This window comes from Rhamphochromis sp. 'chilingali' (genome assembly GCF_963969265.1).
Source record: "Rhamphochromis sp. 'chilingali' genome assembly, chromosome: 4".
NCBI lineage: Eukaryota > Metazoa > Chordata > Actinopteri > Cichliformes > Cichlidae > Rhamphochromis > Rhamphochromis sp. 'chilingali'.
In genome coordinates, this window is record NC_137948.1 from 20,629,163 (window position 1) to 20,642,413 (window position 13,251).

At 36.3% G+C, this 13,251-nt stretch overlaps 1 protein-coding gene across 1 annotated transcript; it reads left to right on the forward strand.

Annotated features, from left to right (window-relative positions):
• Window positions 1-5,542: 5,542 nt before the first annotated feature.
• On the forward strand, window positions 5,543-9,582 carry LOC308396316 (intelectin-like). Its single transcript, XM_080881515.1, has 9 exons — window positions 5,543-5,595; window positions 5,988-6,046; window positions 6,143-6,229; window positions 6,370-6,516; window positions 6,612-6,859; window positions 7,536-7,700; window positions 8,372-8,489; window positions 8,669-8,775; window positions 9,052-9,582. Exons 3-9 carry the CDS (start codon window positions 6,145-6,147, stop codon window positions 9,193-9,195), a joined length of 1,014 nt encoding a protein of 337 aa, XP_080737641.1. The 5' UTR covers window positions 5,543-5,595; window positions 5,988-6,046; window positions 6,143-6,144; the 3' UTR covers window positions 9,196-9,582.
• Window positions 9,583-13,251: the final 3,669 nt, after the last annotated feature.

The following is a 13,251-nucleotide window of genomic DNA, read 5'->3' on the forward strand; positions in this document are numbered from 1 at the left end:
TTCAACCTCAATACTTTAACTTCCCATATTTGAGTACACAGTAATAAAAAACTTTACATTGCAAAAGACAATTTTGCAATTAGAACAAAATTCTGGAGTTTCTAGATGGAACTGTTTTAATAAAGGCAGAAAATATATATTTTTTATTAAATATCAGCATATTCTTAAACATATATAATGATTACTGTGAAATTTTACTGCAACGTTTTAGCTTTATATGTCAAACACTTTTCACATATATAAAATAAATAAATAAAAAAAACAAAAAGGGTTACTTGACTTATTGTGACTTTAAACATGAAATATATGACTTTCATATATATATATATATATATATATATATATATATATATATATATATATATATATATATATATATATATGACTTTCATATATATATATATATATATATATATATATATATATATATATATATATATATATATATATATATATATATATATATATATATATATATATATATATGGGACTGCTTTCAGTCCCATTATTGAGCACTCGCTAAGACTTTACATTGGGAATATACATGCATACATATACATACATATATACATTTATTATTTTAGCATTATTGTGAAATATAATTATATACTATTCATAAATTGTCAGTAGTTATTTTTGCAATGTGAAGATTTATTCTAAAAATTTGATGATTTGAGATTGGAGTGATCCAGGCCTTGAAAATTAAAAAATAAAATTGTCCACATATTTTACTAAGTTATCTTCTGATTTATAATCATACTACCATCTGGAAACGCCTTGTTCTGTTTGTACAGGACAATCTACTGATATCTCTGTTTTTGTGCTACAACTTTTTTTGTGATCATACTTGCTCCAGGATAAAAGTTGAATGTAAATATGATTTTAATTTTTGTGACTCAGAATTTCCTGGTAAAATGTGTTCTACATGGTTTTTTTTTTTTTTGCAGTAATGTGTAATGTGTAAATTGTGTAATTCAACAATATACCATATGTATATGTATGTATATATATTCCCAATGTAAAGTCTTAGTGATTGCTCAATAATGGGACTTTCCAACACTGATTGAATTTTTTTTCATATTTTAATTAGCTAATACTCAGAAATTTTTTAATGTATTAATCCCAAATTACAGATTCTGATTCATTTTGATGATAAAAAAGAGCACTGAAAATTTCAGACTCTTATCTTTAAAAGGTTATGAGATAATTATGTATATGATATATGAAGCTACAATATCACAGCATTCATATAAACACTCAAATTTTCTATCATAAAACTTTGATGCAAATTGAAGACAGCTGAGCAGAAGGCATAGTTCATCTCAGAGGAATGAGTCAGTTATAACATTTTACTTTAGGTATAAAAATTCAACCCTTTCCATACTCTTATTATGAAGGGTAATATTTGCTATACAAGCCAAAACTGCTTTTCTTTATAACAGGCTGTGTATCAAAGCAGCTCATTTAATATGTGAATTTATGCAGATTCTCTCTCTCCTATAGCCAGCATCAGTCTGACACGCTTCCTATAATGGATTCATTTTTCAGCTGCAACTGAATTTTTGTCATCCAACTATAAACTGAAACCTGTCCTTCCCAGTATGTTAAATTCTTCCTTTAATTAACAGCAGCAAATAATTGTTAGTCATAGCTCCCAGTTGTACTGAAAACATATGGAGAACCATAATATAATCTCAAGGCAACAGTTATACCGTGTTTGTGTCTCTGCATTGTAAGAGTTGCAAAAGACATTATGGTATGCTTCTAATTATAATATTCGCTCTGCAATGCTCTTGCAACCTTCATGGGACATTCAGCTGCACCGTGCAGAAGAATATTCCCCACACCAAAGAGGATTAATAAAACAAAGGTCAAATAAATGTTTTAAAATGTGCAGATGTTGCACGGGGAGTGACAAAAGTCTTTAAAGGTCTGACCGGAGTGCCGTTCATGATGAAGTGATTATATCTATTAATATTAACTGACTAATGACTGTCCTCATTTCATTCTTACCCAAAAGAAGCTCATTGCATTAATGTGTCTCCCAAGGTAGATCGCCAGGGGAAGGTTTTTATGGGCCACATCTGCCTACCTTGATAGTGTGAGAGTTAAAAGAGCCCCTGCAGCAGAGAGATTCTGAGGGAGGTGTTAATCGATGTGTGCACTTGAGGAGGGAGAACTCCTCTAATAAAGGTAATTCCTGCACTGAGCTTTCTAAGGAACATGGTTTCTCATGATAACCCTCCCTTGTAATAATAAATCTATGGCCAATTATCTTTTTTTTTGTAGAATTTTTAAGTGAAGGGAAGTAAATGTAAAATCTGCAGCAAATAGAAAAAGTGAGGCATTTTCCAAATGTTAATTCACTGTTAATTTCTATTTCATGAATTCGAAAACAGGAATTTCTACTAAGTCTGAGAAGTTGAATAAATGTTTAGGTCTTAAATTAGTTATTAGAAAGCTTTGACCAAATATTTCAAAAAAGAACAGGACAGAAAAAGCTGAATTTTAATTCCTGTAAACAAACATTTTCCACTTCACTCTGTAATTTAGTGGATTTCTTGTATGCATAGCAGAACATATACTCTCACTAGCCACTTTATTAGGTTCACCTTGCTAGTGCCAGGTTGGGGCATCTTTTGTTTTTCAGAGTGAATTTAATTCTTCATGGTGCAGATTTAACACGGTGCTGGAAAACATTCCTCAGAGATTTTGGTCCAGGTTGACATGATGACATCACACAGCTGCTGCAAATTTGTCAGCTGCACAGCCGTGATGCAAATGTCCTGTTCCCCCACATCCCAAAGGTGCTCTATTGGATTTAGATCTGGTGACTGTTGAGGTCATTTGAGCACAGTAAACTCATTTTCATGTTCAAGAAACCAGTGTGAGATTATTTGAGCTTTTGATTTGTGACATGGTGTGTTACATGAAGAAGCCTGGCCATTCTGACATCAACAGAACAACTGGCTATTTTGCCTTCTTCTAAACATTCCCTGTAAACTGTAGAGACGTTTGTGCAAAAAACCCCCAAAAAACTCAGCAAATCAGCAGTTTCTGAAACACTCAGACCAGGCAGCAAGAACCGCGCCATGTTCAAAGTCACTTACATCACCGTTTTCCCCCTTCTGAGGCTCCATTTGAACATCAGCAGGTCATCTTGATCCTGTCTACAGGCCTAAATGATTTAGGCTGTACAGATGTACCCAATGAAGTGACTGGTGAATATGTATATGTAATCACAAACCATTTTTTTGTATATGGTTTGTGAGTGGAAGGCTAAATCTACTCTTATCCTACACAACGATGATGAGAGAGGTCCCACTCTAATGTTTGTTTCCTGCGGATGTTCATTCTCCTCATTCTCCTATGGATCGGATTTAGACCCAGACAAGTTTTGATGGATTTTATTTGCCTTTTCCAATCAAGAAAATTCAGTCGGCTTACAGTCGCTCTTTGGACTCTTTAAACCACATGGAGGGTTAGGCCATGTTCACAAGCTGATGGCTTCCACAAGGCCTGCCAGTCTGATAAAAATGGGCTTTTAGGGAGGGTTTTAAGGCACTTTAAGGAATCCAGAGATCATATCAGTTGTTTCAACATTAGGCAAAAAATAAAATAACATACAGAATTTGATTGAAGTACAAAGTGCAAAGCTTTTGTACCCCTGCACACTCTGCACAGAGCATTATAAATCCCACAATAGAGGTATGATTGAAGTGTGGAATTTCTGCTTTAATTCACAGACTTTAACAAACGTATTGGATTTACTGTTAAGGAATTACAGCCATTTTTATGCACACAACTTTTGACTGACAAGCAGTTTCATGAGCACATGAGGTCTGCTTCCTTGTTATTTCACAACAAATTGAACAGGTAAAAAATAAATCTGGAGCTGATTTCAGGTGTTGAATGAACATTTGATACCTGCTTTCTAATTAAGAGGTTTAAAGTAATGTCAGTGTAAGTGAATAGGTGCATCATACCAAAGGCACATTACTACCATGGCTGAATGATAGCCATTGGTGCCAGAAACATCACCCTAACTGTAGCTTAATCTGACTCACTGATGTGAATCAGTGCATAATCAGATTAGTTTTTGAGCATTCCTATCTATTTAGAATTGTGGGATATAATATGGAAATCTCTGAATTATTTTAAAAACCACCATAATCTGATTGAACTGTTGCTTCCAGAAAAACCCCACCAACTTAAATTTGGATGAGAATGTGCAGTTATGTGTAGGATACGTGGACTCCCCTGCACACCTCTCTCTCTTCTCCACTGTGGTTTGTAAAGTCTCTCTATCTGACAGACCTTATAATCCTCCTTTGGTCCTTTGGGAAATCAGATCAGCATTATTATAGATTTATAGAGAACACATTTTTTTAAAAATTTAGATTTTGTCCTGGTTTATAATTACATCTACACAACTCTTATACAAGAGCATGCATTCAAGTCAAAGAACACGAGAGAATTAGGCCAGATAAAAAAAGAAAGTTAAAAAAAGTAAAGGTAGAGATAGTCTGGAGTATTCCACTAAACCGAGTCAAAGCTGTGTGTATGCCAGAATTTGATCTGCACTGAAAATAGATACAGAATAAAAAAATGAATGCAGAACCAGAACTAAATCTTATTGTTGTAAAACAACATTTTTAGTTAAAATGAAACATCACAGGCTTACTAAGGTTTAAAATTACTTTGATTAAACAATCATTCAGAGAAACTAAAAGAAAAATAACCTTTGCCAATGCCAGTGTCCGTTCAAAGGCCGTTCAAAGTAAATAATTCAGACGTGCGTTTATGTAACAGTTTTGATTTACATTTGTACATGGGACAAGAGCCAGAAATAGCTCCAGGGTTGAAAAAAACACTTGGAGGGGGAGAGAAAACAATTGGGGAAGTGCAAGAAGAGGACACACAATGCTTTATTAATAAGAAGAAACGGTTCCAACAGACGGCCACAAGTGGCCGGTGCAGCTGTGTCGGTGCCTCTTTCCTGCCAGTTTTCATTCGTTCTGTTGTGTGAGGCAGTTGAATTATTAGTGCGAGGTGTCAGAAAACCTTCCAGCCCACTCTCACAGTGTCTCTCTAACCTCTAAGAATAGACCACGATGAGACGGACCCGGAGGGAAGCAGCAGAGTTTTTGTCTGTCCTGGTCAGAAAATGAACCTGATACAGGCACGAGAACGACGGCATCTAGTGGCTGATGTCAGATATTACACCCACTAATTTATGTTAAAGAGTTTGAGCTAAGGATAAACACTTAAATGTGGACTTTAGGAGGATTACAAATCATTTTATTATAATTAAACAAAATGGAAAAGTGAAACAACAGGAATTTTTCCACAGTCAATAACTTTAACATTTCAGGACAGTCGAGGTCAGTACAACATCCAGTATCAGTAAAAAGGAATTTAATGACTGCAGAGATGATTTATGAACACTGCTAAACATTAACTTGACCCACTTATGAATTTAAACTTTGCTCTTAATGTCACATGACAGGTGTAACAGCTCTATATATTCTTCTGTTACGTGAATAAAAGCCTTATTCCAACTTCCTTATTTCGACCAAGGACAGGATCTACATGGTAGGGATACAAACGGCAATTTTTTTTTGGTTTAAAACTTCGGGTGTACTAGTTTTTAAAATCTTGAAAATATTTTTATTTATACAGAGTATTGATAAGCAGTTTATAACTGCTTATCCTCACTTTCATTTTTAAATTAATCCAAATCTGTACAAAAATGTAATAGGTTTTCTTTCTGTCCTTACTCCTCTCACACATTTATGACAAAGTTCAGGTCAGCATTTTATTGTGAAATCTTGCTGACAGACACATCAGTGCTGTGTTTGTCTACAGATAAGATTCATACCTGTTTTGTAGTGATTTGAGTTGTTTGTTTTTCTTGATCAAAAACCTGGAATATATAGGAGAAAAAGGGAGATATGGAAATATTTTACAAATCACTTCTTTTTCAGTACCAGAAAACAGCTTCATTATTACCAAGACAGCTCCTTCAAGAAGAAACACAGCTAAAGTAAAAACACACACATGCATACTCATATTCGGAAAGGTGTGAGAGAACATTGAGCAGTTTGATTGTTTAAATTGTGTTGTTTTTCTTCCCTCTCAGAGATGTTACACAACATATGTTTGCTTTTTGTGGGTCTGCTGTCATTGGAACATGTTTCCTTTGCAGTGGTTCCTTCTTCACAAATAGGTAATTCAAAAATGTGTGAACTATGTCTATTAGCCTTACAGCCTGATACAACACATATATATGCTTATAGCCATGCACTTTGTGTACTTTCCCTTCCTGCTGTCAAAATGTAATTTTTTTAAACTTGCTTTAATTTTTAGTAAAAATCACAGAAACAAGAGAGTATGCTGAGAGGATGCAGAACTTTACCAGGACAAATTTTGAGCACTTGGAGAAAGTGAGGAACAGATCCATTCGTGTTGCAAGGAGCTGTAAAGACCTCAGGGACAGATATGATGAACGAGAAGGTAAGGACAAGATTCATAAATGTAACATAACAGTCCAAGGCATTTATGTCCTCTTAAGACTGAATTATGTTTTCTTAATGCTATAACATTTCCAGATGGAGTATACTACCTGACAACAGGTAATGGCATACTGTACCAGACTTACTGTGACATGACCACAGCTGGAGGCGGATGGACGCTGGTGGCGAGCGTCCATGAGAACAGCGTTTATGGAAGGTGCACTGTGGGTGATCGCTGGTCCAGCCAGCAGGGCAACAATGCTGACCTGCCAGATGGAGACGGGAACTGGTCCAACAGAAACACCTTTGGAACAGTAGAGAGCGCCACTGCTGATGACTTTAAGGTAAAATAGCAAGTCACCAGTGGTGGAAAGAGACATTAACACTACTTTACTTTATTTTGAGGTTGGTTAAGTAATTCCATTTATTACTTTCTACTTCTTTTTAACTCATATTTTATTCCACTGCATTTAACTGATTGTAATAATATTTCACATCAGCATTACATATAAAAAGGCATAGTAAGATAATAAAATACATCCATTTAGTTCTGTTTCTACTGGATTTACCAGAAACTAGATGTAAAGAAGATAAAGAGTCAGTAAAACTTACCTTTGATTTGTGCACCGTTACTGTACTCTACTATCTAAAGCTAGCTAGCTACAATTACCTGCAACTAGCTGTACCTGAGGGCAAATAGGTAGAACATAATAAAGAGTTTAGAGCCCTTGTTGAGTCCTAGAAGTTCTGCTTTGATTTCTTTTTTCTCATTTTCCATGTCTGTTCCTCTCTCTGTCCCATCTTGCCATTACTGCCTCTTTTACTGTCTCTGTTATGAGTCTCTGTATTTAGGAATTGTCTTTTACTTTTTCAAAACTTACTTTTAAAGTAAGTTCTCTTTCATGATTTCAAAGGTTGATTGAAATGAGAAAATGTACCTATTTGTTGCAAAATAAGTATTGCATAAGTGTGGCAAAAGTCTTATTTAAAGTCACAGCAGTAATGTGTGCACGTTCCCAGAATCCAGGTTACTACGATATAACAGCTGAGGACATGTCTGTGTGGCACATTCCCAACAACTTCCCGCTGGAATTCTGGAACATGGAAGCTGCAGCCGTCCTCCGCTACCACACTGAAAACCACTTCCTCAGACTGTATGGAGGAAATCTCTTTCAGCTCTTCAAGGTAATTTAGCTGTGCATAAACCGAACTTATAACCAGGGTAAAAGATCACAAACTGCTAGGTATCAATTACCTGGCAGCTACTGTCTGTCATTAACAAGGTGGTACTACTGCATGGGTGATACTTTGTACAAATGACTGTTGCCATTGATCTCTTTCTTTGGGTGGTCTGTGCATGGGAAAAGGAAACTGAAAAATAAGTGTTTTTGTTTGCATTTCTTTCTCTTTCTGTAACACTTGAAGACTCACACAAAGAAAGAATATTGCACTTATGACGTCTTTCTGTCAAAATGTCCTGTTCAATTAAATTAAAAGTGTTACATTTAAATAAATGGTAAGAAGATATCTGGCTGCACTACTTCACTCCCTTTGGACACTTTTTTTGTTGTCTCTGTGGTCTTCTCGTTTTGCCTGTAGCTGTTCCACAGAAGCAGGAAAGTCATATTCACACAGCCACACATGTTGATTTTTAAACTGTATTTTCAAAAGCATTACATTTGTTTGCTTTTCAGTCAGAAACTTACAGATATGTAAATAACTCCAGCCCTGAGCCATTTCTAACCAGTTAGAGCTGAGACTTTTTTAGTATAAAATAAAACAGTGGTTAAAAATGTTGTTAACTACACAAACAAACATGCAGATCTACACATGATAAGACTGTCTCATCTTTTCAGCAATATCCAGTGAGATACAATGTTGGGTCATACGGTGACAGAGGGCCAGCTATTCCCATCGTATACGACCACGGGAATAAGGAGTCCACCAGAATGTTGTATGGACCCAATCCAAGAAGTAAGAAAATAAAAACTCCATCTATCTATCTATGTGTGTGTGTGTGTGTGTGTATACCATTATTGATGAATAGGATACACGTGGATTATCATCTATACTAATAAAAGGTTAAGTAAAATGTTTTTAAGTGTAGATTGCATCTCAAAGTTAATGATATTTTTATGTTTCTTGTTTGAAAGACGAATTTGAACCAGGCTTCATCACATTCAGAGCAATAAACAATGAACGTGCCGCCATGGCTATCTGCTCTGGTGTCAAGCCAACTGTTGGTTACAACACTGAACATGTGAGTAATCAGTCATCTCACATCTGCAGGCAATGAGTCATCACAACAAATGGTATAAATGCTTAATAATAATAATGCTTAATAATGTGTATGTGTTAGTCCTCATAGGGAAATTACTGAATTTATCAGAGGAACCCACCCGAGGGATTAATAAAGTTTCATCTAATCACCCAGTGAAGCAGTGGGCAGCCACCAATGCAGCGTGTAGGGACGGTACCTTGTATATCAAAGTATATCCAGTGTACTGACAATATTTGTGTGTGCGTGTGTTTGCAGTACTGTATAGGAGGAGGAGGATATTTCCACCCTGAGCAGTGTGGGGACTTCCCATCATTTGACTACGACAGACTGGGCAGGGAGCAAGGCTGGAGCGCCTCCAGAGAGATGACCGAGGCTGCTGTCTTACTGTTTTACCGCTGAGAGGATTTGTGAACATGTAGCCTCTGACTAAAGTCTGTTCAGCAGTCCCAGCTGTAACCAGATCAGGGAAGACTACAGATTTTTTTTAACATATATTAATCACATAGTTTCTACATATAAAAAGAAATGGTAATTGAGAGATTATTAATAGTCATTTGTAATTAAGGCACACACCAGCAGTAATGAACTGTGTATTCAAATAAAATGATTAAAAGATGAGCTCTCTGAAATTATTTTGGGTACTTGTATTTAATAGTCAGTAGACATGAAATGCGGGAGACAAATATAAATATGAACGGACAATATTGGCAGTTTATTTGTTACCAATAAACCAGTTATTATACCAATAACATTAGTTTGGAGATCACCTATACACTATATTGCCAAAAGTATTTGCTCGTCTGCCTTCACAAGGAGATAAACTTGAGTAACATCCCATTCACCGCTCTAATTCATCCCAAAGGTGCTCTATTGTGTTAAGCTCAGGACTCTGTGCAGGCCAGTTTAGTTCTTCACCACACCAAACTCGCTCATCCATGTATTTATGGATATAAATATATGGATGAGCATGACTGCACTGATTTGCAGTCATGTTGGAACAGGAAGGGGCCATCCCCAAACCCACAAAGTTGGGGACATGAAATTCTCCAAAATGTCTTGGGATGTTGAAGCATCAAGACTTCCTCTCACTGGAACTAAGGTGCTGAGCCCAGCTCCTGAGGAACAACCCTGCACTATAATCCCTCTACACCAAACTTAACACTCGACACAGTATAATCAGAAAAGTACCGTTCTTCTGGCAATCACGAAACCCAGACTTGGTCATCAGATTGCCAGTCTGAGTGTGATTTATTACTTCAAGAAACACACCTTCACTGCACTGCACTCTAGAGCAGTATGTAGCGATGGGCTCTGAAGAAAGTTGTTGATCTCTGTCCACTATGCGTGACCATTTTGTGGCTGAGCTGCTGTCGTTCCCAATCGTTTCCACTTTGTTTTAACACCACTAACCACTGACTGTAGAATATTTAGTAGTGAACTCCTCAGAGCGACCCATTCTTTCACAAATGTTTGTAGCGGCAGTCTTCATGCCTATGTGATTGATTTTTATACAACTGTGGCCACTGAAGTGATTGGAACACATGAATTCAGTGATTTGAATGGCTGAATGAACCTGAAAGAGACAATGGATGCTTTGACTGTGGGCAGAATACAGCTATGAATTTCAGACAGATATTAGAAATCAGGGCCGTGCAGAGAGGTTTAAAGGGGCAGGTGCTCAAAGTTAAAAAGGGGCACATTGAACCAGGTTGAATAACAACAACACACATTCATCAAGAATCTAATATGGGAAGGGCAGGGCTGTGTTGATCTGAGACTGTAGACATTAAAAAGTCCATAGGAGAGATGGTGATTAAACAAGTATCATGAGATAATAACAAAATGCAAAGATTGGTGACAGTACTTGGAACCATAAGGACACAAAAAACTGTGAGAAATAATTTAGGCTCTGCCTGTGAATCACTCTTTGCTTCTCTTCTTCCTTCCATCCCATCATTTCATATATCACTCTCCACTTGCTGTCTATGTGAGAACAAGGCACAACTTGTTATTGCAATAAACTATAATCTAATTATCCACACCTAACAACTCTTGCACTTAATCTATAATAAAATGATGACATAAAAATGTTATAGCCCTGCCTTTAGTAGCCTCACACAGCTCCTGCTGTTTCCTCCTCATGTCCTTACCAGCCATGTCTGGACAATGTTATATCATGAGTAATATTTTTAAAAAAAAATCCATCTGAATAAAACAAACACATGCACACACACACAGTGACATTTTAGACCTTCTTCAGAATACTGTATATACTATGGGCATCACGGTGCTGATCCAGAATCCTTACATTATTATTCAGAGCTACAATAATAAAGCAATGAGGAGGGGGGAGTAATAAATATGAAATAATGTATTTATGATGATTCCATTTGTTTCACTATCCACTCTGTGCAGGGCAAAGCTTATTACATTTTTAAACTGTAGAGATACAATCATTTTACTGCTGTAAAATCCAAATTTGTCTTATTTAAAATATAAATCTAATATAATCTGCTTCTTAATGTATGTTCTTTAAAATACAGCGTGTGTTTTTTAATATATTATAATAATGCATAATTATGTGGACATGCATATTAGATCGTTTTTTTAGTGAAATATAATCCCTCCAGAAAGGCAGGAAAAGCCCTGTAACTTACTTTAAAACTAAATATGTTCCCTAAAACGGTGACAGAGCTACAGACCCATGACAGCCAGGTAGCCAGCAGCTATGACCAGCACTACTTGTGCAGTTAATAAAAGGACAGGTAATGTTTGTCGCGCTGTTGCACACACAGCACGCTCGTTTGTTTCAGTTCGTCAGTTGCAACAAGACAGCTTACCAACGTGTACGTAATAAGCCAATACTCTGGGTGCTATACACTACAGTGTATGCTGTACACCTACTTACTGGTTTTGTCGCATCAGTCTGTGTCTCTGAGTTAACTTGTGTTTCTCCTACAGCTCCGGACCGCTAAAAATGCGCGTGCTCTTTGTGAGCTCGTTCCCGGCTCGTAACCAGCGCGTTCTGCCGTCAAGGGCGACCATTGGTTAAATGTGATCATGTGACTGATGCAAGCCAGATCCTTTTATTTAGCAAAACTGTGATTAATAGTTAAATATTATTGTTGAGGGGCACAGACAGGACTCCGCACGCACACACACATAAAAAAATAAATAATTTTTTTAAAAAAGTTGCCTTATCAAAAGGGCACTTTGGGCACCCATCAGGAAAGGGGCAGGTGCTCAAGCCCCTCTAGTCCCCCCCTCTGCATGTGCCTGTTAGAAATACCAAAAAGTTGCGTTTCTGTGTCAATATTTTATTTACAAAAGAAAGAAAGATCTGGACTGCAGATAGAAATTTCTGCACCTAGAAAAAAAGGCACTCAAAGTACTTAAATAAATTAACTAACATGAAACACATGACAGACAGGGGAGCAAAAGAGAGATGAAAAGTACTGACATAGTTAAAAGTACAACATAGAGGACAAGACAAGACAGACTTACACCAAAGACAGAACAAAACTCATAAACACAGAGACAGGGATGAACATAAACTAGAATAAAACCCAACTAAACTCTAACTAAATAATAAAACAAGAACTTTACATTATTTTAATATAACATAAGAAATCAAAAATATAATATAAACTGAAAATGCTGGGTCCCCTGATAGATAGCTGACAGTTAATAAGCTAGCAGCTAATAAGCTAACACAGCCACTTCACTAAGTTAGCTGAGTTCATTACAGTAGCTGAGACAGACTGCAAAGTTTTAAAGATTTACTCAGTGTGTTGTTCTGAGGTTGTTTTTTCTTTTTCTTTTGATACAATATTCTATTAGATACAGAAATTATAACAAAGTCTTTGAAATTTAGTTTCATGTCGTTAGCGAAGATTTCAGAACTGATGAAAAAGACAGGGAGTAATTGTTGGGTAAGTGACATGAACTGGTAAAAGCAAAGAGAAGTTAACTTTTAGTGATATGACCATGTAGAGAAGTGGCTGAATTTTTTTGAGAGGAATATGTTGCTGCACGCCAGTCTTTTGAAAATCAGAATTCTCATTTACGTCTCTTTCAAAAATGTCTAATTACTAGAAACCAAATGTGGCTACTTTACTCACCTTGATGAGCAACATAGGTTCTTGTTCTGACCAAAGCAAAGATACTGGCAGGTCAAAACTTGGTGTATGCCTTACACTTGTAGGAACAAAGATCACTGTATAGAGTTGAGCTGCCAACTTCTTTGGGCTTACAGTGTTGTACGCTAAGGAAAAGTAAAAAATTATATATAATTATATAATTATTAATTATATATAATTAATAATCATTCTCCTTGTGTCTTAGTGTGACAGAAAGGCAAAGCTGAGAAGTGTGAGGTAAATGTTGTGTTTAATAAACAAACATCATTAATCTTGAAGAAAGGCAGGGATGACTCAGATCCTGCTAACTTCAGGC

Bases quoted from the DNA above. Each gene is read 5' to 3' on its own strand.
- LOC308396316 (XM_080881515.1), top strand. From the start codon at position 6,145: ATGTTACACAACATATGTTTGCTTTTTGTGGGTCTGCTGTCATTGGAA. The intron at 6,860-7,535 runs GTAAAATAGCAA...GCACGTTCCCAG, and splicing joins CCACTGCTGATGACTTTAAG to AATCCAGGTTACTACGATAT. The intron at 8,490-8,668 runs GTAAGAAAATAA...CTTGTTTGAAAG, and splicing joins GTATGGACCCAATCCAAGAA to ACGAATTTGAACCAGGCTTC.